This window comes from Arachis hypogaea, chromosome 11 (assembly GCF_003086295.3).
Source record: "Arachis hypogaea cultivar Tifrunner chromosome 11, arahy.Tifrunner.gnm2.J5K5, whole genome shotgun sequence".
NCBI classification, from domain to species: Eukaryota; Viridiplantae; Streptophyta; class Magnoliopsida; order Fabales; family Fabaceae; genus Arachis; species Arachis hypogaea.
This window is the reverse complement of record NC_092046.1, coordinates 100,459,344-100,482,863: the sequence shown is the minus strand read 5'-3', so window position 1 is coordinate 100,482,863 and position 23,520 is coordinate 100,459,344. Positions and strand designations below refer to the sequence as shown.

Sequence of the window (23,520 nt, the reverse complement as noted above, 5' to 3'; positions counted from 1 at the left end):
TTCTATTAATTATTATTCGAAAACACCATTATCAATTTATATCTGCCTAACTGAGATTTGCAAGGTGACCATAGCTTGCTTCATACCAACAATCTCCGTGGGATTCGACCCTTACTCACGTAAGGTATTACTTGGACGACCCAGTGCACTTGCTGGTTAGTTACACGGAGTTGTGAACCATGGTCTTGGCATCATGTTTTTGGCGCCATTACCAGGGAAAGAAAGAGCAATAAATTTTACATAATTAAAGTGTAATCACAATTCTGCGTACCAGGCACATCACTCAAAAAGTGAGCGTATCGCTCAAAGAGTGAACGCTAGTATGGAGAGGCCAAGCAAGGAGAGCAAGGGCGCTACGTTGACAATTAAAACGGAGCGCTTAACTACAAGGCACCAGCGCTCAATTGAAGTGAGCGCTACGTTAACTCCTTTTACCTTTTTCGGGCATGGCTCAAAAGAAAATCAAGGCGCAGCACTCACAAGAGGGGCAACCAGGGTTCGAAGAGGGAACCAAACAAGCAAGGGAGCGCTACGTTCTATTCTCTTCGCTGAGCGCTGTGGAAATTGGCAAAAAGGGGAGCAGCCAGGCTCGAAGGGGGAACCAAGGAGCAAGTGTAGTGGTACGTTGCATCTTCAAACTGAGCGCTGAGGAATTGCAAGCACGCAAGGGAAGCATGATAAGGCTTGTAGCGCTGCATTGATAATCCTGACTGAGCGCTCCACTGGAGCTAGGACCCATAGACCATTTTCAATCAAATACCATGTTGGATCCACTTCTTCACCAATTTGAAATGCCCACTCCAAATTCTGAAAACCAAAAATAGAAAGTGTATAAATAGGAGTTAATTTGATTTGTACAGCATCTTTTTACCTTTGGACCTGGAGCTCTATTTTAGTTTTCACTTTGATTTGAATTGTTCTGGCTTTGGGATTTGGGAATTGGGATCTGAGTTTTTTTCTTTCTATATTTTCATTTCTTTTGCAACTTCTGCTATCTGTTCTTGGCATTTGAATTGAGATTGAAGAGCTTCATTGATTCTAAGTTTGAGAATCATCTTTTTGCCTCTCTTCTCAAGTGTTCTAAGAATTGGATCTGAGTTTAGATTTCTGTTTTCATTTTCTTCTTCTGCAATTTCTACTTTTCTATTTTGGGAATTGGAGAATTGGATCTAAGTTTCATTTACTGTCTTTCTTTTTTTTATTTCTTTTGCAATTACTTTTCTGCTGGATCAAGAGAGCAAGTGAGATCTAGATCTACTTTCTAATCTCTTTGTTCTTCTTCGATCTTCAATTTCTCTTTTAAGAATTTCATAATTGAATAAAGTTTTTTTACTGTTTGTTTCTCCAAGAAATTTTCCTTTCTATTTTGCTACTGAACTGAACCCCTTCATCTAATATCTTTCTAATTTGCTTCAATTTATATTTTCTTGTCGAATTCCAAATCCCAGCACCCAAATTCCTTTTACTCTTCAAGCAATTTACATCTCTCAGCAATTTAGATTCAGCAAATTTACATTTCTTGCACTTTACGTATCAGCTATTTACTTTTCTTGCAATTTAAGTTTCAGTTTGTTTACTTTCTTGCACTCTAAGTTTCATGCAATTTGATCTTTTTGCACCTTTAGATTCAGTCAATTTACCTTCTGCACTCTATTCTTCTGCTCAATTTACATTCTGTACTTCTATTTACTAGCAATTTAGCTTCTGTCAATCAAAATCACTCAATTCATCAAACATTTGCTTAGCTAAATTCATCACCTAACTAAAATTGCTCAATCCATCAATCCCTGTGGGATCGACCTTACTCTTTTGAGTTATTACTACTTGATGCGACCCGGTACACTTGTCGGTGAGTTTGGTGTGGAATCTGATTTCCACCCATCACTCATAGCTCAAGAAAAAGTAAGAGATGGAAAAAGTGATCTGACTATGCTTCAACTAATAGCTCCACTGCTTAACCCCTTCTTCAGTACTTTCAAGGGTTATTTATACTACTCCTAGCACTAGCAAATAAAGAAAATACAAAAGTGAAAGTAAAATTACATTTTGGAGGGAAATGAAACTCAATAAATGTGATCTCACAGCTGGCGTGTGGTTGGTGCTTCAGTGGCGTGCCACACCTCACTCTGAATCTGACTTGGCGTGCCCCGCCCAATCCTCAAGTGGCACGTCTTCCTCTATTGACCACCATGGCGTGCCACGCCTTCGAGCCCAATTGGCACGCTCAGGGTTCTTTAAAACCTTGGATAGCCTGGCGTGCCAAGCCTTCGAGCCCAAGTGGCACGCCCAGGCCTTTTTAAAGCCTTGGTTAGCCTGGCGTGCCACGCCTTCGAGCCCAAGTGGCACGCCCAGGCTTTTTCCCTCTCCTTTTTAGCTTCTGAAAATTTGAACAAGCGTGGCACGCCCAGGGTTTGGCGTGCCACGCCCATGCTATGTGCTTGATCTATCTCTCTGGAAAGTTGAACTAACGAGGCATGCCCAGGGTTTGGCATGCCACGCCCATCATGTGCTTGGCTCTTTTGCTTAGCGTGTCACGTCCAGAACTCAAGTGGCACGCCCAGGTCTTCTCTTCAACTCTTGATTGATTGGTGATGATAGCGTGCCACGCCTGGGACTCAAGTGGCACGCCCAAGTGGTTTTTAAAGCTAGCGTGTCACGCCTTCGATGCCAAGTGGCACGCCCATATAGTTGGCCTTCTTTCTCCCTTTCTGGAAAATATAACCAACGTGCCACGCCTAGGGGTTGGCATGCCATGCCCATCATTTGCCTTGGTTACAATAGCTGGCGTGCCACGCCAAGCATTCAAGTGGCACGCCCAGGTGAGGATCTTGAGCTGGCATGCCACGTCTTCGACACCAAGTGGCACGCCCAACCTTTGCTTTGGCCTTCTTTGTACCTTGGCATGCCATGCCCATTTGCTCAAGTGGCACGCCCAAGTAAGGGTGGAAGCTTGGCGTGCCACGCCTTACTGCTCAAGTGGCACGCCCAGCCTTTTTAGCCTTCAACTTCTTCTCTGGAATTTTGTACCAGCGTGCCACGCTATATTGCTCAAGTGGCACGCCCATTCATTTGTGTCCTTCTTAGCTTGGCGTGCCACGTCTGATTCCTCAAGTGGCACGCCCAAGTGATTTTAAAGCTGGCGTGCCACACCTTCGATACCAAGTGGCATGCCCATGGCTCAAGTGGTGGGTTTGGCGTGCCACGCCCAGCCTGGCATGCCACACCCCTTTGGTGGCCTTCATTGTTTCTCTCTGGAAAGTTGTACTAGCGTGCCACTCCCAGATTCTGGCATGCCACGCCCATGTAAATGCTTGGAGGATCCTCTCTGGATTTTAGTACTAGCGTGCCATGCCCAGCTTCTGGCGTGGCACGCCAATACAATTTTGTGGCGTTTGCTCCAAGTGGCACGCCAGTTTCACATGCCCAGCTTCTTTTGTTGTTTTCTCCCCCTTTTTGATGTCTTTTTCACCTGAAATTCAGCACAAGCTCATTTCAAAGCAATGTACTATAATGCTCATCAAATAATGCATGAATTGTAATGATCAAATGAGATTATGCTCTTTTATAGTTCTTTTTATGCAAGAAAAAAGGGTAGATGATGCAAGTCATCACAACACCAAACTTAAGCTTTGCTTGTCCCAAGCAAATTAGTGTGAGTAGCCCTTTTTATGACTTGAGACTTTGACCTTGAATAGATGCAAACATGACTAAGAGTAGGACTAAGTGCTTAATACATGCATGAATAATTTTGTTTCAATGTCACAAAGGTTCCTAGATCCTTGAGGGTTCCTTCAAGTATAAGCTTCAGGGGTCCTTTTTATTGATTGTCACCTTGAAGTAGCAAGAGTTATTTCATTTTCTTTTTAGTTGTTCTTTTTTTTCTATTTATTGACCACGAATCTAAGTGTTTTGTCTCAAGACAACCCTTTAATTAGGCTTTCAATTAGAACTCCCAAACCAGTTGGCTTTAGGGTACTAGGTGTTGAAACACCCCTAAGAATTTACTTGCCCAGGCCTCTTCTTGACACATCTTCACCATAAGATATACTAGGTTCTCTAACTCTTGGGAGCTTCTTAATGTTTCTTTCCATCCTTGTAGTTGATGCTCAGAGCCTTGGGTCTTTATTGCTTACTACTTCTTGGTTCTATAGATGTTCAAGGAATACCCCTTAACCTTTACTTGTCATACCTTCTTGGACTAGTTCCCTTTCATGACTTATTTTCCCTTTTTATTCATTCAAGGTTCTACACTTAGTTTCTTGTTTCTTAGTTTTGTTGAATAATCTCTCTTGGTCTTAGTCTCTTTTATTCTTGCTCTTATAACAAATCACAACAATTCTTATGAAGACAAACTATACTTTTATTGATATTGTAAAAACTTGAAATAACATTGCATTTTCTTTCTTGAAATTAAAAAGGACTCACAAAAGACTTCAGGATATATAAAAAAACTAAGCAGTAAAAATAAACTATCCTAATGTTGCAATTATTCAGAAACAAAATTTAAAACAGAGAGAAAAACTTAAACATGATTCAGAAATTAGAGAGTGTTAACCATGGGACTTACCAACCTTGAGCAGCTTCAACTTCAGTTCATTGTCCCTTTGCCATTGTCTATTTTCTCGGAAGGGGAGGAGTCATCTTCATCCTTTTTGGAGGATCCTTCTTGTGCTTTCTTGTCCTTAGGCTTCCAAAATCCTAGCCTTCTCATGTAGGATTTCACATTTTCCTTATGCTGGTATGCTATTTCTTCCTGCCTTGTGCTGAGTTCTTCCAATTTCTACATATAGGTAGGGTAATTGGGATTCATGTTGGCTACTGCATTGCATAGGTAGCTCAACTTTGTTTGTGCGTAGTAGTCATATTCCCCTCTTGCTACAGTTCTTGCTTCATAAAGGTGTCTGAATTCAGCAAGGCTCCTCATTTATTGTAGCTGTCATTCCAGAATCATTCCTAGGCTACCTTGCATCTCTCCCCCAATTAATTTGGTCTTGCTGCTCCTTCAGGTTCTGAAAACTCCCTTGGAGTTGTTGTATGCTTTGATTCACTTGGTTCCATTGTTGTTGTTGATTATCATTGAATTGGTTGACATCCTCCCTCAGATGGTGTAGGTCTCCCTTCATTTGGTGTACATCTCCTTGCAATTGTTCCCAATTGGATCCCTTTGGAAATGGTTGGTATTGCTGATATGGTGGTGGTTGGAGTGCTAGAAAATGTGGTTGCTCCTCTGCTTCTTCTTCTTCTTGTTGTTGCACATGTGGCTCATGAGCATGAGCTCTATGCTCCCAGGCCCTCTGAAGTGGGTTGACAGCCACCACTTTGGCCATCTTCTTGGAGGTTATGGGCTTTTCTTGCTCCACTAGCACTTCATCAATTATCCTCTCCACCCTTGCTTCATCACACATCCTTTGGATGATGATGGGGAATGCCAACCTTGAGCTATCTTTGGTGCTTTTCAGAATTTTGTTGATGTTGTTGGCAATCAATTCCCCAACATTGACATTCTCACCTTTCATGATGTTGTATATGAGCACAGCTCTCTCTTTGGTCACCTCTGAAGTGTTAGATGTATGGATTAGGGACCTCCTTACAAAATCCAGCTACCCTCTAGTTTGGGGGCTCAAGTCTCTTCTTCTCAGCTGGTTGGGCCTCCCATCCTTGTCGTTTATCCATTGTACATTCAACACACAGATTTCATTTAGGATTTCATCAAATCCTAGGTCTTGTTGCTTCATTCTCTCCTCATAGCTCCGGGTAGAGGTTGTCTGCTTCACCATCAGCATCCTCTCTATGTTAGTGGGGCTGTAATCAATGGACTTTTCCCTTGCATAGCTAAGATAGCCATAGGGTTATCCTGGCTGAGGTACAATATTAGCATAGAACTCTCTCACCAAGCTTTCTACCACCTTCCTTGGAGGGTTACACAAGAGTGCCCAGCCTCTATTATTTATCTCCCTGTTGATCTCAGGGTGCTCATTTCTCCCCAGTTGGAAACCGACCTCTGGGATGATCCCCCTCTCACTCACCCAACCATAAAACTGGTTCTGGTTGAATGAGGAGAGAAACTTGTACTCGTTGAAACCTGAGCCTGAGGATCCAGAAGTTGGTTCTTTAGTCTTTCTTTTCTTTGATGCTGTTGAGGTTTTTGGTGGTGCCATTGGGTTAAGGGAGTGTATTTAAAGGATTGAAAAAGGTGTTGGGGAAGGTTGTAAAAGAGAGCAAGCAACACAAAGTTTTGCTCCAACACCAAATTTAGAGCTTGATCATCCCAATCAAGAAAAAGGTAGGGGAGTAGTGAAAGAAAGGTAAGGGGAAAAGAAGAGAGATGAAAAAAAAGAAGGCTTTGTAGAGTCTTTTTGTCTGTGGGTTGGGGTTTGAAGTGTGAGAAGAGGTGGGAAAAGTAGGGTTTTTATAGGGGTGTAAAGTGAGGTTCGAATGGTGGAAAGTAAGGTAATTCAATGTTTTTCCACTTGGGGAGTGGCCCCTAGCGTGGGAAGAGGCGCCAATCCTTATCCCACTTTACTTCCTGCAACTTTTGAGTTCCAAAGTGCAAGTACACTTTGACCTCTTTGCTTTATGTTCTATCAATCATGTGGGTCCCATTCTCTCTCCTGAAAATAAAACCGAAACCCCATTAGTAATGACAAAAGAATCCTCCACATTCCTCTTTAATATGGATGGCTGAATTTGCAACTGATGAGTGTCCCTTGGGACACCAAACTTAATCCCCTTGCATCATAATAAATTGGGTTCATCATTGGGTTGTTAATGTGTTCATAAAGGTAGAATAATTCCAATCTTTTCATATACTTTCGCTTTCATCCTCTTTTGAACACATTTAAACCACGTTCATGCTCTCCCCAATATATTAAATGCTTTCAGATTTGGTAGTATTGGGCTTGCTAGATGGTGGTATTTCGTGTGGTGGTGGCCACATCAAACTTAATCTCTGGGCTTACCTTTAATCACAATTTGTTCAAAGGTTGGTAAGCCTAGATTAAGTACATTGGTGGCCACACCAAACTTAATCTCTGGGCATACCTTCAGATATGATTTGTTCAAAAGTGGTAAGTCTAGATTAAGTACATTAGTGGCCACACCAAACTTAGCTTTTTAGCTAGCTCTCAGCCCAATAGTTCATCATTAGCAAAGGTATTCATCAAATTGCATTTTCAGACCAAAAGGAAACAGAATATAAGGGTCTCCTAACTACCAAAATAGAAAACCAAATTCTTAATCCACTATCTACAATCTACCTCTAGAAGGCATGAAAACATAAACTTTCAACTGAATCTCAAACTATCTAAATTGGCAAATTTTAACTACTTCTAAGGAAGCAATAAATCAAAGGATATGAAGTGTTGGGGTGCCTCCCAACTAGCGCTTCTTTATCGTCACTAGCTTGACGTTCTTCCTTTATTAGCTGAGGTTGTAGCTCACTCTCTTCTCATCCAGTGAGTCCCCTAGGTAATGCTTGAGTCTATGGCCATTCACAGTGAAGGTCCTTTGTCTTTCATCTTCCATGAGCTCTACATGGCCATAGGGGGATACATTGAGGATGGTGAAGGGTCCTGACCATCGAGACTTAAGCTTCCCAAGGAAGAACTTGAGTCTCAAATTGTACAGCAGCACCTTTTTCCCTTCAGTAAACTCCCTTCTTGCTATCTTCTGATCATGCCACCTTTTTGCATTCTCTTTGTAGAACTTTGTACTCTCATATGCCTTATTCCTAAACTCCTCCAGCTCATTTAGTTGCGTAAGCCTCCTTTCTCTAGCAGCTTGTTCATCAAAGTTCAACATTTTTAGAGCCCAAAATGCTCTATGTTCAAGCACAACTGTTAAGTGACAAGCCTTACCAAACACCAATTGGTATGGAGACATTCTAAAAGGTGTTTTGAAGGCTATCCTATAGGCCCATAATGCATCGTCCAGCTTCTTAGGCCAATCCTTTCTTGAGCTTCCAACAGTTTTTTCAAGAATTCTTTTAAGCTCTCTATTTGAAATCTCTGCTTGCCTGTTGATCTGTAGGTGATATGGGGTTGCCACCTTGTGCTTGACTCCATACTTGGAAAAGAGTGCTTCAAGTTGCCTATTGCAGAAGTGTGTCCCTCCATCACTGATGAGGGATCTAGGCACCCCAAATTTGCTGAAGATGTTCTTTCTCAAAAAGTTCATTACAACTGTTTCGAGGGTTACCTGAAACTGGAGGTCGATCTCGGATGAGATCTTCTGTACTGGTCGGAGATGGCATGTCCGGCTGGCTGGTGGCGGCCGGAGCTGTTGTGTCCAACTTGTTGGACTTGCTGCACTGGAGGGTGGGGGGTACCTGCAAGAGACTCTGATGCTTAAGTTAGCACAGGTATTAAGCAGGTTTTTAGTAGAATCAGAGTATGAGTTATACCTGGGTGCTCCAGTGTATTTATAGTAGTTGTAGAGTGACCTTTCTGGAGATAAGATAGTTATCTTATCTTATCTTATCTTATCTTTGAATGAGGTCATCTTATCTTCTGGGGAACTGCCTTTATCTTTCTAGGCTTTAGCTGCCTTTAGATTGGGTTGTGTTCCTTCGTTTGGGCCTACTTGGGCCTCTGTGGCATTTTGTCCGAGCTCTTTGTGAAGAGGTCGGTCATTGGCCGAGCTCTTTGAGAAGAGGTTGGATAGTCTGACCTGAAGAGGTCGGTCGGCTTGTCGCTAAACATCCCGGGTCGGACAGCTTGACCCAGGGTATGATCAGTGCCCCTGCTTGAGTTCGATCTTTCCGTGAGATTGTGCTTTTCAGAGCTTTGATCTCTTTGGAAGTCGTGCTCAAGCATCTGTCTGGCTTGTTTCTTCATTGCTTTGCAATCTTTTGCAGATTTTCTAGAGGTTTGGTACTTCACAGTCCGTCCTTTTTTGAGTGGTAGTGTGGGTTTTCTACCCTTGCCTTCTGGATCACGCCTTGCTTTTGTGTTGACAACCCTCTGCTTTGGCGAAGTTATCCTTGCGGCTTGATATCCGGGCTTTTAGTGACTTGTCCAATGACTTTTTAGTGTTCTTTATATTGAACCTTTTTAGTCTCGGATGACGTACGTACCCTGTTTGAGATTGTGCCTTCTTTGAGTGGAGTTGTATCCCTTTTAGCTAAGAACATTTGAGCCTTAAGTTGTTTCTCAACCTTTTGGCTTGTTCTTTTTTGAGATCGTACTTGCGCCTCTTCTTAGTTGACGTCGACCTGTACGACTTTGCCCCTACTTGAGTTTGGACCTTTCCGCGAGATCGTGCTTTCGGAGCTTCGATCTCTTTGAGGAAGTCGTGCTCAAGCATCCTGACTTTGGTCGATCTTGAGTAGTTTCTCCTTTGTGCGAGTCTGGTATTGCCTTTTTTAGTTTGTTGAGAGGTTTTTTCAGCTTTCTTCCGACTTGTTTGTCTTCACCTCTCGGGCTTTTTAGTCATAATCCAACAACTTTTTAGGTAGTGTTCCTGATGGGAAACCTTTTTATAGTCTGTTTGGATGACTTTTTAGCGCCGTTTTGATTTGTGCTTTTGCCTTTTAAGTAGTGTCTTTTTTCAAGACTTCGTACCTTTTAGCAAAGCATTCCTGGGCTTCCTTTGGTCTTTTGACCTTTCCTTTGCCTTTGTGAGATGTTTGTAGAGTGTTGGTACTTTTGCTATCCGACCTCTTTTTGTTTTGTCCACTTTCTGCTTGGTCGAGGTGGTCCTTTGGGGCTAACTTGTCCGACAACTTTTTAGTGTTCCTTGGTAGAACCTTTTTAGTTGGTCTGAACAATTTCGATAGCCTTGTCGTGGAGCCGTGGCTTTTTGGGCAAAGCTATGTCCCTTTTAGCGCACGTTTTTCGTGGGTCCGATTTCTCTTGTTGATCTTTCTTTAGCTTTCGTTGGTCCGACTTCTCTTATCAGTCCAAGTTGTAGCTTTTGTTGGTCCGACTTCTTCCTGTCGATCCAAGCTGTAGCTTTTGTTGGTCCGACTTCTTCTTGTCGGTCCAAGCTGTAGCTTTCGTTGGTCCGACTTCTTCTTGTCGGTTCAAGCTGTAGCTTTTGTTGGTCTGACTTCCTCTTGTCGGTCCAAGCTGTAGCTTTAATTGGCTCGGGCTGACTTCTTCATGTCGGCCTCTTCTAAGTTATTTCTTAGTAATCCTCTTTCTTGGACCTTTGTCAGGTCTCTTTCAGGGATTACTTTTATAACTTGTTTGTAGGAGGCCGACTTCTTTACATCGTCCTCTTCTAAGTTATTTTTGTGATCCTCTTTCTTGGACCTTTGTCAGATCTCTTTCAGGGATTACTTTGTAGGAGACCGACTTCTTTATGTCGATCTCTTCTAAGTTATTTTGTAATCCTCTTTTTTGGACCTTCGTCAGATCTCTTTCAGGGATTACTTTGTAGGAGACCGACTTCTTTATGTCGATCTCTTCTAAGTTATTTTGTAATCTTCTTTTTTGGACCTTTGTCAGATCTCTTTTAGAGATTACTTTTATAACTTGTTTTTCGTAGGAGACCGACTTCGTTAGGTCGATCTCTTCTAAGTTATAGCAATTCCTCTTTTATAGGGTTGGCCAGACCTCTTTCCAAGGATTTGCTGATAACTTGGGTTGACTTGGTCTGACTTCTCAACGTCGGCCAGTCTTTAAGTTATTATTTTAGCGATCCATAAGACCTCGTCAGGTTCTTTTTTCGGATCACTTTCGATAACTTCTTGCATTATTCTGTGTTCATCTTTGCCGATTTGTAGAAGGTGATTTCTGTTTTAGTCGACCTTTGGATGAATCCCGTTTTCATCTTTATTGGTCTTCTATCGTGATCCTGCAGTGAATCTGTTTTTCACTTTCTGCCGATCTGTTGCTTTATAATCGGGCGATGAATTCTGCTTTCACTTTTTTTGCCGACCTTGTCGAAATCGGGCGATGAATTCTGGTTTCATCTTTGCCGACTTTTATCGTGATCGGGCAGTGAATTTGGTTTTCACCCTGCCGACCTTGTCGTGATCCGGCAGTGAAATTTGTGTTTCAGATTAATGCCTCTTGGTATAGCAGTGAATTTTGTTTTCACTTTGTCAACCTTTGTTGAAATCAAATGATGAATTCGGTTTTCATCGTGGTCGGGTGGTGAAGTTGGTTTTCACTTTGCCGACTTATCGCTTTGTAATCGGACGATGAGTGTGGTTTTCATCTTGCCGACTTTGTCGTGATCGGGCGGTGAATTTGGTGTTTCACCTTGCCGACCTGCCGTAGTCAAGCGTCTTGGTAGGAAACTTTTTAGGGAATCTGCAATCTTTTAAACAATAAAATGAAGATAAGAGTGTGTACATGTTAGTACTTACCTTTCTAGGTCGGGTAATCTTTTTGGATCTCGGCCTGGCGCCCTTTTTAGGTATGCCATGACCTTGGTAGCTCTTGCCCCTCGAGGTTGGACACTTTGTAGCAACCTTTCCCAATTCTTCTGAACAATTTGGTATGGTCCTTTCTAGTTGGCTGCAAGCTTCTCTTCTCCTGACCAACCTATTTTGATGTCATTTCGGATTAGAATGAGATCGTTGTTGCTAGATTACCTTCCGATTGTATCTTGAGGCAATTTGACATTTTGACGCTTCCTCCCTAATCCGAGCTCCTTCTCGGACTTCTGGAAGTAGGTCGAGTTCTTCCCTTTGGATTTGGGAGTTGACCTCTTCATTCTAGAGGATCATTCTAGGGATCCTTCTTCGATCTCTATTGGGATCATTGCCTCCATTCCGTAAGCTAATCAGAAAGGTGATTCCTTCATGGTGAAGTGTGGGGTTGTCCAATATGCCCATAGGACTTGTGGGAGCTCTTCAGGTGGGGCTATAGGGAAGTTGGCATGCTTTTGATGTAAGGCTTTGACTTTGTATTTGCTCTGAAGAACTTTGGTTCTTTCTGCAAAAAGTTTGCATCTTTGATCGTTTGTTGTCACTTTTCTTTTGTCATTCGCCTTTGAGAAGAATGTGTGCTTTGCTTAGGGTTTAGTTGTTGTTACTGTTTCTTTTCATCGTTGCCTGACTCCTTTTGTACAAAAGTTCTAGCTTTTGTTTTGACCTTTTGTTTGAGAGGTGTTCGGACTGTTTGGGTATAGATTTTTGACTTCTTTTTTCTGTGTTCTTGCCCTGTTGTTGCCTCCAAAGGGTGCCCCTGGACTTTCGTGTGAGTCCTGGGGTTTCCCTTTTACTGCCACGTCTGTCACTTGATGTTTTGCTGTTATTGTCCGAGTTGTTTCCTTATTTGCCCGAGTTGTTTGGTAGTAACCCCATAGTCGACCTATGTCTTTGAGATGTCTACTAAGATCCCAGACAACATGTCTGATTGGCTGGATTTCATAGTTTTAATGTGTGTTACTGTGGCTGACCCTGAGTACTACCGCCTTCGAGATTGACTCGTTGTGGTCTTGTAATGTAGCCTGGATGAGGCTTCTGTTATTGTCCCCTGGTTTGGTGTTGGCTAGTTTTGAAAATGCATCAGCTCGGGCATTCTATGTGTCGGACTTCCTTTTTCCCGATTTTGTCCGAGTTGTTGGTGTTTTTGTCCAGGGTCCCTCGAATTATCCGAGCTGTCATCTGTAGGATTCTTCCAGCTAAGTTTGTTTTCTGTAGGATGCCTTTTATGGGCTGGTTGGTCCGAACTCTGATAGTGTGAGCTTGAAAGTATGGGTGGAGTCGTTGAGAGGTGAGTACGAGGGCGTAGGTGAACTTTTTCTATCTTTTGATAGTTTAGTTCGGCCCCTTGTAGAGCTTTGCTGATGAAGTAGATGGGTTGTTGCCCACTTTCGTCTTCTCTGACTAGTGCTGAGGCTATTGCCCGACTTCCCACTGCGAGATATAATATGAGTTCTTCACTTTCCCGGGGTCTGGTGAGAATGGGTGGTTGCCCCAAGAATTTTTGAAATCTCGGAAGGCTTGTTCGCATTCTGTTGTCGTTTTCAAACCTCTCTCCCTTCCTTAATATACCTCTTTGAGGTGTCTTTTGCAAGATGATTTGGAGATCGAACCTCGTGCGAATCCTCCATTTATCTTATGAACACGTCTCTTAGGGGGGTGAGGTAGACGTTCAACTTGTCCGACCTCTTTGGTGTGAGGTGGATGTTCCACTCGTCCGACCTCTTTGGTGTGTGGTGGACCTTCAACTCGCCCGACCTCTTTGGTGTGAGGTGGAGCTTCAACTCGCCCGACCTCTTTGGTGTGAGGTGGACCTTCAACTCGTCCGACCTCTTTGTTGTGAGGTGGAACTTCAACTCGTCCGACCTCTTTGTTGTGAGATGGACCTTCAACTCGTCCGACCTCTTTGGTGTGAGGTGGACCTTCAACTCGTCCGACCTCTTTGTTATGAGGTGGAACTTCAACTCGTCCGACCTCTTTGTTGTGAGATGGACCTTCAACTCGTCCGACCTCTTTGGTGTGAGGTGGACCTTCAACTTGTCCGACCTCTTTGGTGTGAGGTGGATGTTCCACTCGTCCGACCTCTTTGTTGTGAGGTGGATCTTCAACTCGTCTGACCTCTTTGGTGTGAGGTGGACCTTCAACTCGTCCGACCTCTTTCGTGTGAGGTGGACCTTCAACTCGTCCGACCTCTTTGTTGTGAGGTGGACCTTCAACTCGTCCGACCTCTTTGATGTGATTGGGCGCGGTGGTGGGATCTTCTCAGTGTTGCATATTTCTCGGTAAACACCCACAAGAGACACCCAAAGAGGGGTGTAATTGTGGTGTTTTCTAGGCTTCTCACCGGGTTGATCTTCTTTTTTCTTGGATTCTTTATCCTTGTCCCGTGGTGGGTTAGGAGAATCCGGTTTTTGAGCTGTCTCCCAATCGGGAGTTCTCCTCCATATTGATATATTTTTCCGCCCTTTCTTGAACCTCGTTTAGAGATGTTGGGTACTTCTTGGATATTGAGTGGCTGAAAGATCCTTCTCTTAGGCCATTGATGAGTCCTATGATGGCCGCTTCTGTTGGAAGACTTTGTATGTCAAGGCATGCTTTGTTGATTCTTTCTATGTAGCTGCAGAGACTTTTCCGATCTCCTTGCTTGATTCCTAATAGACTTGGGGCATGCTTGGCTTTGTCCTTCTGGATGGAGAATAACGGATTGCATTTGAGGCCTCCGTGAGATACATCCTGCTTCTGAAATTGCTAAGATGATGGCTTGGATCTGATGTGCCGTTGTACGGAGTCATGTCGGGAGCTTTGAAGTCCTTTGGGACTTTAGCTTTCATGATCTCCTTGGTGAAGGGATCTTTGTCCTTTGCGTGAGTTGTCCTCAGGGGTGGTCCGGGTAGCATTTGCTTTGAGATCGGCTTTGAGTTGTAGGATTTTATCTTCTAACTATCGATGTCGCCTTACCTCTCTTTGTAGATCCTTGCCAACGTCTCGTTGATGCTGGCTTTCTTTTTCAAGTTGCTTTAAACGATCTTAAAGTGCTTCTATTACTCCTGGATTTGATGAGTTTTTGTCTCTGTTAGATTCCGGAGTATCTTTTGGTGTAGCGTCCACATTTTTGTGCGGCGTTCTGTCCTCTAGATCTGAATCATGGTCGTTGTCATGGTCGTCCGCCATGGTGGTGCGATGACTTCCAGATTCCCCGGCAACGGCGCCAATGTTCCGAGGGTTACCTGAAACTGGAGGTCGATCTCGGATGAGATCTTCTGTACTAGTCGGAGATGGCGTGTCCGGCTGGCTGGTGGCGGCCAGAGCTGTTGTGTCTGACTTGTTGGACTTGCTGCACTGCTGATCCTTGGCCACCGGAGGGTGGGGGTACCTGCAAGAGACTCCGATGCTTAAGTTAGCACGGGTATTAAGCAGGTTTTTAGTAGAATCAGAGTATGAGTTATACTTGGGTGCTCTAGTGTATTTATAATAGTTGTAGAGTGACCTTTTTGGAGATAAGATAGTTATCTTATCTTATCTTATCTTATCTTATCTTTGAATGAGGTCATCTTATCTTCTGGGGAACCGCCTTTATCTTTCTAGGCTTTAGCTGCCTTTAGATTGGGCTGTGTTCCTTCGTTTGGGCCTACTTGGGCCTCTGTGGCATTTTGTCCGAGTTCTTTGTGAAGAGGTCGGTCATTGGCCGAGCTCTTTGAGAAGAGGTCAGATAGTCTGACCTAAAGAAGTCGGTCGGCTTGTCGCTAAACATCCCGGGTCGGACAGCTTGACCCAGGGTATGAACAACAACCTTGTTATAATTTGTTGGAGTGGCTATGGCTTCTACTCACTTTGATACATAATCTATAGACACCAATATATAACTATTTGAGTATGAGGATGGGAAGGGTCCCATAAAATCAATTCCTCACACATCAAACAATTCTAACTCCATTATAAACCTCTGTGGCATCTCATTTCTCTTGGGTAAATTGCCAGCCCTTTGGCATTCATCACATCTTGTCACCATTTCTTTTACATCTTTGAAGATGGTTGGCCAGTAGAATCCACATTGTAGCACCTTGGCTGCAGTTCTATCCCCACTAAAATGGCCTCCATATGCAAATCCATGACATTGCCAAAGCACTTCTTGCCCTTCCTCATGGGAAATACACCTTCTCAAGATTCTATCAGCACACTTTTGAACAAACAAGGCTCATCCCAGATGTAGTGTTTAGCATCTTTGACTAGCTTTTTCCTCATATGCTTGTTGATGTTAGTTGGTAGTTCCCCAATAGCCTTGAAGTTGGCTATGTCAACGAACCAAGGGGCCTCTTGTATCACCATCAACTGCTCATCAGGAAAGCTTTCATTCACTGCAACTCGGTGTGCCCCATCTTCTTCTTGTGGTATTCTTGAGAGGTGATCAGCCACTTTGTTCTCTGCTCCACTCTTATCTTTAATTTCTATGTCAAACTCTTGGAGCAGTAGAATCTATCTTATTAGTCTGGGCTTGGACTCTTGTTTGGTGAGCAAGTATTTGAGTGCTGCATGATCAGTGAATACAATTACTTTAGAGCCAATAAGATATGATCTAAATTTATCAAAAGTAAAGACAATGGCAAGTAGTTCCTTCTCTGTAGTGGTATAGTTCCTCTGATTCTCATTAAGAACCTTGCTGGCATAATAAATGACATGTACCAATTTGTCCTTCCTCTGTCCTAAAACAGCATCCACAGTAAAATCTGATGCATCACACATCAGCTCAAAAGGTAAGTCCCAGCATGGTAATGCTATGATAGGCGCAGAGGAGAGTTTGTTTTTAAGTTCCTTAAAAACTATCATGCATTCATCATCAAAAACAAAAGGTACATTAGAGACAAGTAGGTTGCTCAAAGGTTTGGCAACCTTGGAAAAGTCTCTAATGAATCTGCTATAGAAGCCAACATGTCCTAGAAAACTTCTAATTGCCTTGACATTACAAGGTGGGGGCAACTTTTCAATCACCTCCACCTTAGCCTTGTCCACCTCTATGCCCTTTTTTGAGATCTTGTGACCAAGGACCACCCCCTCTGTAACCATGAAATGGCATTTCTCCCTGTTCAAAACAAGGTTAGTCTCTTGACATCTCTTTAGCAGCAAGGCTAAGTGGTGTAAGCAATTAGAATATGAGTTACCAAATACAGAAAAGTCATCCATAAATACCTCAATGAAACTTTTAATCATGTCTAAAAATATGGAGAGCATACACCTTTGGAATATTGCAGGTGCATTGCACAATCCAAAGGGCATTCTCCTATAAGCAAAAATACCATATGGACAAGTAAATGAAGTTTTTTCCTGGTCCTTGGGGTCTACAACAATTTGGTTATAGCCTGAATAACCATCCAAGAAGCAATAATACTCATGTCCAGCCAATCTCTCAAGCATCTGATCCATGAAAGGTAGAGGGAAGTGATCCTTCCTGGTGGCCTCATTAAGCTTCCTATAATCAATGCACATGCGCCACCCGGTTACCGTTCTTGTAGGTATCAGCTCATTCTTCTCATTCGGTACAACCGTGACCCCTCCTTTCTTTGGGACTACTTGCACAGGGCTTACCCAAGGGCTGTCTGAGATGGGGTAGATCACCCCTACTTACCACAACTTTAATACTTTTTTTTGAACCACTTTATTCATGCTTGGTGATGAGCGGATAATTTATACGCTTTTTGGCATTGTTTTAGTATGTTTTTAGTAGGATCTAGTTACTTTTAGGGATGTTTTCATTAGTTTTTATGATAATTTCACATTTCTGGACTTTACTATGAGTTTGTGTGTTTTTCTGTGATTTCAGGTATTTTCTGGCTAAATTTGAGGGACTTGAGCAGAAATCAGATTCAGAGGTTGAAGAATGACTGCTGATGCTGTTGGATTCTGACCTCCCTGCACTCAAAATGGATTTTCTGGAGCTAAAGAAATCAAAATGGCGCGCTCCCAATTGCGTTGGAAAGTAGACATCCAGGGCTTTCCAGCAATATATAATAGTCCATACTTTGGCCAAGAATAGACGACACAAACTGGCGTTCAACGCCAGCTCTCTACCCAATTCTGGTGTCCAGCGCCAGAAAAGGATCCAAAACCAGAGTTGAACGCCCAAACTGGCACAAATACTGGCGTTCAACTCCACAAATGGCCTCTACACGTGCAACACTCAAGCTCAGCCCAAGCACACACCAAGCGGGCCCCGGAAGTGAATTTATGCATCAATTACTTATTTCTGTAAACCCTAGTGACTAGTTTATTATAAATAGGACCTTTTACTATTGTATTAGACATCCTGGATTGTATTTTGATCCTGTGATCTCGTTTTGGGGGCTGGCCATTCGGCCATGCCTGAACCTTTCACTTATGTATTTTCAACGGTTGAGTTTCTACACTCCATAGATTAAGGTGTGGAGCTCTGCTGTTCCTCAAAGATTAATGCAAAGTACTACTATTTTCTATTCAACTCATCTTATTTCGCTTCTAAGATATTCATTTGCACTTCAACCTGAATGTGATGAATGTGACAATCATCATCATTCCCTATGAACGCGTGCCTGACAACCTCTTCCGTTCTACCTTCGACTGAATGAGTATCTCTTAGATCTCTTAACCAGAATCTTCGTGGTGTAAGCTAGAATGATGGTGGCATTCAAGAGAATCCGGAAGGTCTAAACCTTGTCTGTGGTATTTCGAGTAGGATTCAATGATTGAATGACTGTGACGAGCTTCAAACTCGCGATTGCCAGGCGTAGTGACAGACGCAAAAGGATAGTAAATCCTATTCCAGCAAGATCGAGAACCGACAGATGAATAGCCGTGCCGTGACAGGGTACGTTGACCATTTTCACTGAGAGGATAAGATGAAGCCATTGACATGGGTGATGCCTCCAGACGATTAGCCGTGCCGTGACAGGGCATTTGGATCATTTTCCCAAGAGAAGACCGAAAGTAGCCATTGACAATGGTGATGTATCACATAAAGCCAGCCATGGAAAGGAGTAAGATTGATTGGATGAAGACAGCAGGAAAGCAGAGGTTAAGAGGAACGAAAGCATCTCTATTCGCTTATCTGAAATTCTCACCAATGATTTACATAAGTATTTCTATCCTTTATTCTATGTTTATTTAATTATTTTCGAAAACTCCATTACTATTTTAATATCCGACTGACTGAGATTTACAAGGTGACCATAGCTTGCTTCATACCAACAATCTCCGTGGGATTCGACCCTTACTCACGTAAGGTATTACTTGGACGACCCAGTGCACTTGCTGGTTAGTTGTGCGAAGTTGTGAACCATGGTATTGGCATCATGTTTTTGATGCCATTACCAGGGAAAGAAAGAGCGATGAATTTTACATAATCAAAGTGTGATCACAATTTCTGCGCACCAAGTTTTTGGTGCCGTTGCCGGGGATTGTTCGAGTTTGGACAACTAACGGTTCATCTTGTTGCTCAGATTAGGTAAATTTTCTTTTTGTTTTCTTTTCAAAAATTTTTCAAAAATCTTTCAAAAATTTTTCTTTTGTTTTCGAAAAAAAAATATAATAATAAAAATAATGTTTTCAAAAATAAATTATTCTATGACTTCAAAATTTTTAAGAATGAATTCTAGTGTTTCATGAAGCATGTTGAAGCCTATCTGGCTGTAAAGCCATACCCAAACTGCTTTGGGATTGGCCTTCAACTAATCACCTCAGTGGAGTCATGCCCAATCCTTCTGGATAGGGTATGTCAGGCATGTCATGTCTAAGTTACATACTAAAGCTTGGCTGGCTATTAAGGCATGCCTGACCCTTTGATTGGAGCTTTAGACTAACATGGCAAGATTCCTGGAATTCATATTAAAAATTTTAGAATCCTTATTTTTCTTATTCAAAATGATTTTCGAAAAAATTAAAAGAAAATACAAAAAAATTATAAAATCATAAAAATCAAAAATATTTTTGTGTTCTTGTTTGAGTCTTGAGTCATGTTATAAGTTTGGTGTCAATTGCATGTGCATCTTGCATTTTTCAAAAAAATCATGCATTCATAGTGTTCTTCATGATCTTCAAGTTGTTCTTGGTAAGTCTTCTTGTTTGATCTTTGCATTTGCATGTTTTGTGTCTTTTATTGTTTTTCATATGCATTCTTGAATTCTTAGTGTCTAAGCATTAAAGAATTCTAAGTTTGGTGTCTTGCATGTTTTCCTTGCATTAAAAATTTTTCAAAATATGTTCTTGATGTTCATCATGATCTTCATAGTGTTCTTGGTGTTCATCTTGACATTCATAGCATTCTTGCATGCATCACATGTTTTGATCTAAAATTCTCATGCATTGCATAATTTTCATGTTTTTCTCTCTCATCATTAAAAATTCAAAAATCAAAAGAATATCTTTCCCTTTCTCTCTCATCAAATTCGAAAATTTGGATTGACTTATTCAAAAATTTTCAAAATCAAGTTGTTTCTTATGAGTCAAATCAAATTTTCAATTTGAAAATCTTATCTTTTTCAAAATCTTTTTCAAAAATCAAATCTTTTTCAAATTTCTTAGTTATTTTCGAAAATTTCAAAAATATTTTTCAAAAATCTTTCTCTTAATTTTACATCATATTTTCGAAAATAACATCATCAATTAATGTTTTGATTCAAAAATTTCAAGTTTGTTACTTACTTGTTAAGAAAGATTCAAACTTTGAGTTCTAGAATCATATCTTGTGATTTCTTGTGAATCAAGTCATTAATTGTGATTTTAAAAAAAATCAAATCTTTTTCAAAACAAATTTCAATCATATATTTTCAAAAATATCTTCTTATCTTATCTTTTTCAAAAATTTGATTTTAAAATATCTTTTCTAACTTCTAATCTTCTCATCTTTTCAAAATTGATTTTCAAATTTGTTTCAACTAACTAACTAACTTTTTGTTTGTTTTCTATCTTTTTCAAAACCACCTAACTAACTCTCTCTCTCTAATTTTCGAAAATATCTTCCCTCTTTTTCAAAAATTCTTTTTAATTAACTAATTATTTTAATTTTTTATTTTAATTTTCGAAAAAAAAAAGAAAAAAAACACTAACCTTTTTCAAAAAAACTATTTTCAAAAATTACTAACCATTTTTCAAAAACAATTTTCAAAAATTCCCTCTCTCTCTTTTCTTCTCCTTTTATTCCACTCACCTAAAGGGAACCTCTATACTTGGGTAAAAAGGATCCCTATTATTATTATTTTTCTATGCCCTCTTCTTTGTCATATGAGTAGGAGCAAGGACAAGAACATCCTTGTTGAAGCAGATCCAGAACCTGAAAGGACTCTGAAGAGGAAACTAAGAGAAGCTAAATTACAACTATCCAGCAAGCACCTGTCATAAATTATTGAACAGGAAGAGGAGATGGCAGCCGAAAATAATAATAATGCAAGGAGAATGCTTGGTGACTTTACTGCACCTAATTCCAATTTACATGGAAGAAGCATCTCCATTCCTGCCATTGGAGCAAACAACTTTGAGCTGAAACCTCAGCTAGTTTCTCTGATGCAGCAGAACTGCAAGTTTCATGGACTTCCATCTGAAGATCCTTTTCAGTTCTTAACTGAATTCTTGCAGATATGTGATACTGTTAAGACTAATGGAGTAGATCCTGAAGTCTACAGGCTCATGCTTTTCCCTTTTGCTGTAAGAGACAGAGCTAGAGTGTGGTTGGACTCTCAACCCAAAGACAGCCTGAACTCTTGGGATAAGCTGGTCACGGCTTTCTTAGCCAAGTTCCTTCCTCCTCAAAAGCTGAGCAAGCTTAGAGTGGATGTTCAAACCTTCAAACAAAAAGATGGTGAATCCCTCTATGAAGCTTGGGAAAGATACAAACAGTTGACCAAAAAGTGTCCCTCTGACATGCTTTCAGAATGGACCATCCTGGATATATTCTATGATGGTTTGTCTGAGTTATCAAAAATGTCATTGGATACTTCTGCAGGTGGATCCATTCACCTAAAGAAAACGCCTGCAGAAGCTCAAGAACTCATTGACATGGTTGCTAATAACTAGTTTATGTACACTTTTGAGAGGAATCCTGTGAGTAATGGGACGCCTATGAAGAAGGGAGTTCTTGAAGTTGATACTCTGAATGCCATACTGGCTCAGAACAAAATATTGACTCAGCAAGTCAATATGATTTCTCAGAGTCTGAATGGAATGCAAGCTGCATCCAACAGTACTCAAGAGGCTTCTTATGAAGAAGAAGCTTATGATCCTGAGAACCCTACAATATCAGAGGTAAATTACATGGGTGAACCATATGGAAACACCTACAATCCATCATGGAAAAATCATCTAAATCTCTCATGGAAGGATCAAAGGCCTCAACAAGGCTTTAATAATGGTGGAAGAAACAGGTTTAGCAATAGCAAGCCTTTTCCATCATCCACTCAGCAACAGACAGAGAATTCTGAGCAGAATCCATCTAGCTTAGCAAACTTAGTCTCTGATCTATCTAAGACCACTGTAAGTTTCATGAATGAAACAAGGTCTTCCATTAGAAATCTAGAAGCACAAGTGGGCCAGCTGAGTAAAAGGATCACTGAAATCCCTCCTAATACTCTCCCAAGCAATACAGAAAAGAATCCAAAAGGAGAGTGCAAGGCCATTGACATAAGCACCATGGCCGAACCTGTAAGGGAAGGAGAGGACGTGAATCCCAAGGAGGAAGACCTCCTGGGACATCCAGTGGTCAATAAGGAGCTTCCCTCTGAGGAACCAAAGGACTCTGAGGCTCATCTAGAAACCATAGAGATTTTATTGAACCTCCTTATGCCATTCATGAGCTCTGATGAGTATTCCTCTTCTGAAGAGAATGAGGATGTTACTGAAGAGCAAACTGCCAAGTTCCTTGGTGCAATCATGAAGCTAAATGCCAAATTATTTGGTATTGAAACTTGGGAAGATGAACCTCCCTTGTTCACCAATGAACTAAGTGATCTGGATCAACTGACATTGCCTCAGAAGAGACAGGATCCTGGAAAGTTCATAATACCTTGTACCATAGGCACCATGATCTTTAAGGCTCTGTGTGACCTTGGTTCAGGAATAAACCTCATGCCCCTCTCTATAATAGAGAAACTGGGAATCTATGGGGTGCAAGCTGCTAAAATCTCATTAGAGATGGCAGACAATTCAAGAAAACAGGCTTATGGACAAGTAGAGGACGTGCTAGTAAAGGTTGAAGGCCTTTACATCCCTGCTGATTTCATAGTCCTGGATACTGGAAAGGAAGAGGATGAATCCATCATCCTAGGAAAACCTTTCCTAGTCACAGCAAGAGCTGTGATTGATGTGGACAGAGGAGAATTAATCCTTCAATTGAATGAGGACAACCTTGTGTTTACAACTGAAAGATCTCTCTCTGCATCCATGGAGAGGAAGCATAAAAAGCTTCCCTCAAAGCAGAGTCAACCAAAGCCCCCACAGTCAAACTCTAAGTTTGGTGTTAGGAGGCCACAACCAAACTCTAAGTTTGGTGTTGAACTCCCATATCCAAACTCTAAGTTTGGTGTTGGAGAGTCCCAACAATGCTCTGAACATCTGTGAGGCTCCATGGGAGCCCACTATCAAGCTATTGACATTAAAGAAGCTCTTGTTGGGAGGTAACCCAATTTTTATTTATCTAATAATATTTTTCTTAGTTATATGTCTTTATAGGTTCATGATCATGTGGAGTCACAAAATAAATATAGAAATTGAAAACGGAATCAAAAACAGCAGAAGAAAAATCACACCCTGGACGAAGCATCTGCCTGGCGTTCAATGCCAGAACAGAACATGGTTCTGGCGCTGAACGCCCAAAATGGGTAGTGTCTGGGCGCTGAACGCCCAGAACAAGCATGGTTCTGGCGTTCAACGCCAGAAATGGCCAACAAATGGGCGTTGAACGCCCAAAATGGGCACCAACCTGGCGCTGAACGCCCAGAGTTGTGTGCAAGGGCATTTTACATGCCTAATTTGGTGCAAGGTTGTAAATCCTTGAACACCTCAGGATCTGTGGACCCCACAGGATCACCTCAAGATCTGTGGACCCCACAGGATCCCCACCTACCTCACCCTCTCTCTCCATTCATGATCATCCCTTCTGTTTTCCATTCACCACTCACATCCATACA

General features: G+C 41.6%; 1 protein-coding gene and 1 non-coding gene across 2 annotated transcripts; both read right to left on the bottom strand.

The window, feature by feature from the left end:
* Positions 1 to 7,419: 7,419 nt before the first annotated feature.
* LOC112721578 (uncharacterized) lies at positions 7,420 to 7,881 on the bottom strand. The gene has a single exon (XM_025772630.1). It carries the CDS (start codon positions 7,879 to 7,881, stop codon positions 7,420 to 7,422), a length of 462 nt encoding a protein of 153 aa, XP_025628415.1.
* Positions 7,882 to 21,157: 13,276 nt separating this feature from the next.
* On the bottom strand, positions 21,158 to 21,265 carry LOC112724952 (small nucleolar RNA R71). Its single transcript, XR_003164089.1, has one exon. It is a non-coding gene; the product is annotated as a small nucleolar RNA R71 (small nucleolar RNA).
* Positions 21,266 to 23,520: the final 2,255 nt, after the last annotated feature.